At 33.9% G+C, this 2,983-nt stretch overlaps 1 protein-coding gene across 1 annotated transcript; it reads right to left on the reverse strand.

The window, feature by feature from the left end:
- Positions 1 to 304: 304 nt before the first annotated feature.
- On the reverse strand, positions 305 to 1,936 carry LOC109057124. The gene is made up of 5 exons (XM_042745736.1): positions 1,886 to 1,936; positions 1,340 to 1,627; positions 852 to 1,124; positions 690 to 734; positions 305 to 575 (listed from the first exon to the last, which is right to left on the reverse strand). Exons 2-5 carry the CDS (start codon positions 1,605 to 1,607, stop codon positions 475 to 477), a joined length of 687 nt encoding a protein of 228 aa, XP_042601670.1. The 5' UTR covers positions 1,608 to 1,627; positions 1,886 to 1,936; the 3' UTR covers positions 305 to 474.
- Positions 1,937 to 2,983: the final 1,047 nt, after the last annotated feature.

The following is a 2,983-nucleotide window of genomic DNA, read 5'->3' on the forward strand; positions in this document are numbered from 1 at the left end:
TTGCCGGGACACGTTCTCGGCTCCTCAGCGTAAAACCTAGTGAGTGGATGCACCTGTCGCCTACCCCATCCCGTAGGCACGGGGAGTGGCTCAGGTATGTTAAATCCACTAGCCAATTTTCATTGGCGTTTTCTCTTAAACTCAGAGATGATTGGCCTCCCAAGTGAGACCCCATATGTTGTTCGACATAACGTCTCCGTTCCGTCCATCAGGGAACGAGGGTTACGTACGTAACCGAGACGTTTAACGTCTCCGTTCCGTCCAAGAATATTGCTTTATGATATTTACAAATCATTGCATTCTCTTTTTATTTATATTATACCCAACGTCACAACCTTTTTGGAACTAGTTTTGCAAATACAGTGTTTACAGTAAATGAAAAATATATTGCAGAAATATGTTGACAGAATCCTCTGCAGATCTTTTAACTCTGAAGACAGATGAGCAGAAACCTCTGTCCAGATGTTTCATGCATCACTGCATCTTTTTGATGATGGCAGCACTCAGAATCAGAAACAGCAGAGCAAACACAGCGGACACAAACAGTCCCGCTGGCCCGAACACACCCCAGTGATCTACAGCAGGAAGATAGGAAGAAAGAACATTTTTATTTATTTATTTGTTATTTTGATTTTTATGCTTACTGTTTGAAGATTTTGGAAGCTCTCAATGGCAGCTATTTCACTTACTATGTTTTTTGTCATCATCCGTGTCGTTCAGTTTTCCCTTTGAATCTGTAGAGGATATTGAGAGGTTAATCACACAGTTTAACATCTATTTACTGTTCAACTCATGATGAATTAACCTCAGCTGTCCACTTTAAAAATAATATTTCTAAACATCCACTGAACTTTTCTCATCTGTGACTGTCACTGTGATCAGGATTTCTCCTTCATAACCCAGAACTCTGTATGTTCCTGCGTCATCAGCCGTAAACTCTTTAATGCTCAGAGTCCCATCAGTGTCGTTCAGTCGATCGTGTGTTATTTTAACTCTTTTCTTGCTGTCTCTCTTCCAGATCTTCTTCCATTCTGTGCTGCTTTTGTTTTGATGCGTAACTTGACGAGCATCTGGCAACAAAACATCCAACTTTAGCCTTTCACCTATTTTCACAAAAATATCATCTGAGGAGAAAAAGAATGACATTAATCATTGTTATAAGAGTATTGTAATCATTTTTAAAAGTCATTGGAAAAATTAATATTTAAATATGACTAATCTGAATATCAAGTTTGTCTCATTCAGAGTCTCTGCTGCTTACAGTAGATGCAGTATCACACAATTACTACTAAAGGAAAACCTGAAGCACATGCTGATGTTTGATCAGATTTGACTTTACCGTAAATATGAAGTTGGTACGTCCTGATTTGTGGATCCAGTATTGACTCAGCATTAATGTAATAGATATCCAAAATGTATTTCCCAGCATCACTGAAGCTCAAATCATTGATGATGACATCACAGGCTTCTTTTTTACATACTCCTTTACTGCAGTATTTATTTTGATAAACAAGGATGTTTTTTGATTGTCTGTTTAAACGAATATGAAAAATATCTCTGGCCTTTAATTCACATGGCAGGATGACGCTGCCTCCCTTTTTTCCCATCACATGTATAGGGATGGTTTCTGCAAATACAGACAGTTTAATTGTTATTCAGTAAAAGTATCAATGCTGTGTGTATTTGACCATTTAAGCCCAATAAGGTGCCAAAAAGAGCTTTGTCATTTTAAACAGCCTCCCCTGAGAATGTCAACGAAAGCCACCTGACTGTGGTTCAACAAAACAATCAACTAGATTAGAATTACTTGGAACTGAAAATCGAAATCATAGTATATCATAAAATATAAATTACCATTTATAAACAAAAATTACTGTACACTCACCACTGTAATTGAAAACCCAGAAGAGCAGCAGAAGTTTGAACCTGACGATGAGAACAGAAGACTTGACTATGTGGTAGTTTAACAAAGAGCTTCATTAGATAGCAACGCTTGTCAAAAGAGAAGAAAAAAAGAAAAATAAAGAAAAAAAAAAAAAAAAAAGAAAAAAAATTAAAAAAAAAAGTAAGCAATGTACAGATAAATCTTTCCCCAGACAATTACAAAAAAAAAAAAAAAACAAAAAACATTCAATTTCGTTTTGCCAATGAATATTTTTTAAATGTGCATGATAAAATATCAGATTTCAAAGATACATTATTCCCCGTGTAATCCTCTGTTAGGGATCAAATTCCCGCCAAATTACCTGCATCATGGTATAAAAAAAAAAAAATAATAATTATAAAAAAAAAGCATTAAACCAAATGTAAAAACACAAGCAAAAAATATATTGCAAATATACAAAAAAAGCAAGCGTTTCAGAATACAAACATGTCCAGGACTAAAAATATAAAGAAGAATTTGCACACATTGTAAAGAAAATATAATAACATGAACAAAACTTAAACACGTTAAAATCATATTTCACAAATTAAAATATTAATGCTAAGTTATCCGCCTTGCAAATAAAATCATGTTTTCCGCCTTGTTTTTATATTTATCTAATCTATCATATACATATATATATATATACTGTGCTCTCAGACAGTTGATGCTTATTCCTTTTTTGTATGCTTATGCTGTTTTTCATCATTCATAATCCACATTAATGGCTACGTTATCCTAGATCCATGTTCACTTCACTAAAAAATTAATCATGGGTTTTGTAATTTTCATTTAAAATATTAAGGTGATAATTTATAGTGTATATATTTTATTAAAGAAAGTGTGATTCAATGTTGTATAGAAAATATGTAGAACTTTTCATTAAAAACTTTTAAATTAATTTTTACGGACTTTTAAATTAAATGTTCCCTCCTGATAGAATGACCTGCCCAACTCAATCCGAGCAGCTGAGTCCTTAGCCATCTTCAAGAATCAGCTAAAGACACATCTCTTCCATCTTTATTTAACCCTCTAACTTTAGCACTCACTATTCTAATT

This window comes from Cyprinus carpio, chromosome B19 (genome assembly GCF_018340385.1).
Source record: "Cyprinus carpio isolate SPL01 chromosome B19, ASM1834038v1, whole genome shotgun sequence".
NCBI lineage: Eukaryota > Metazoa > Chordata > Actinopteri > Cypriniformes > Cyprinidae > Cyprinus > Cyprinus carpio.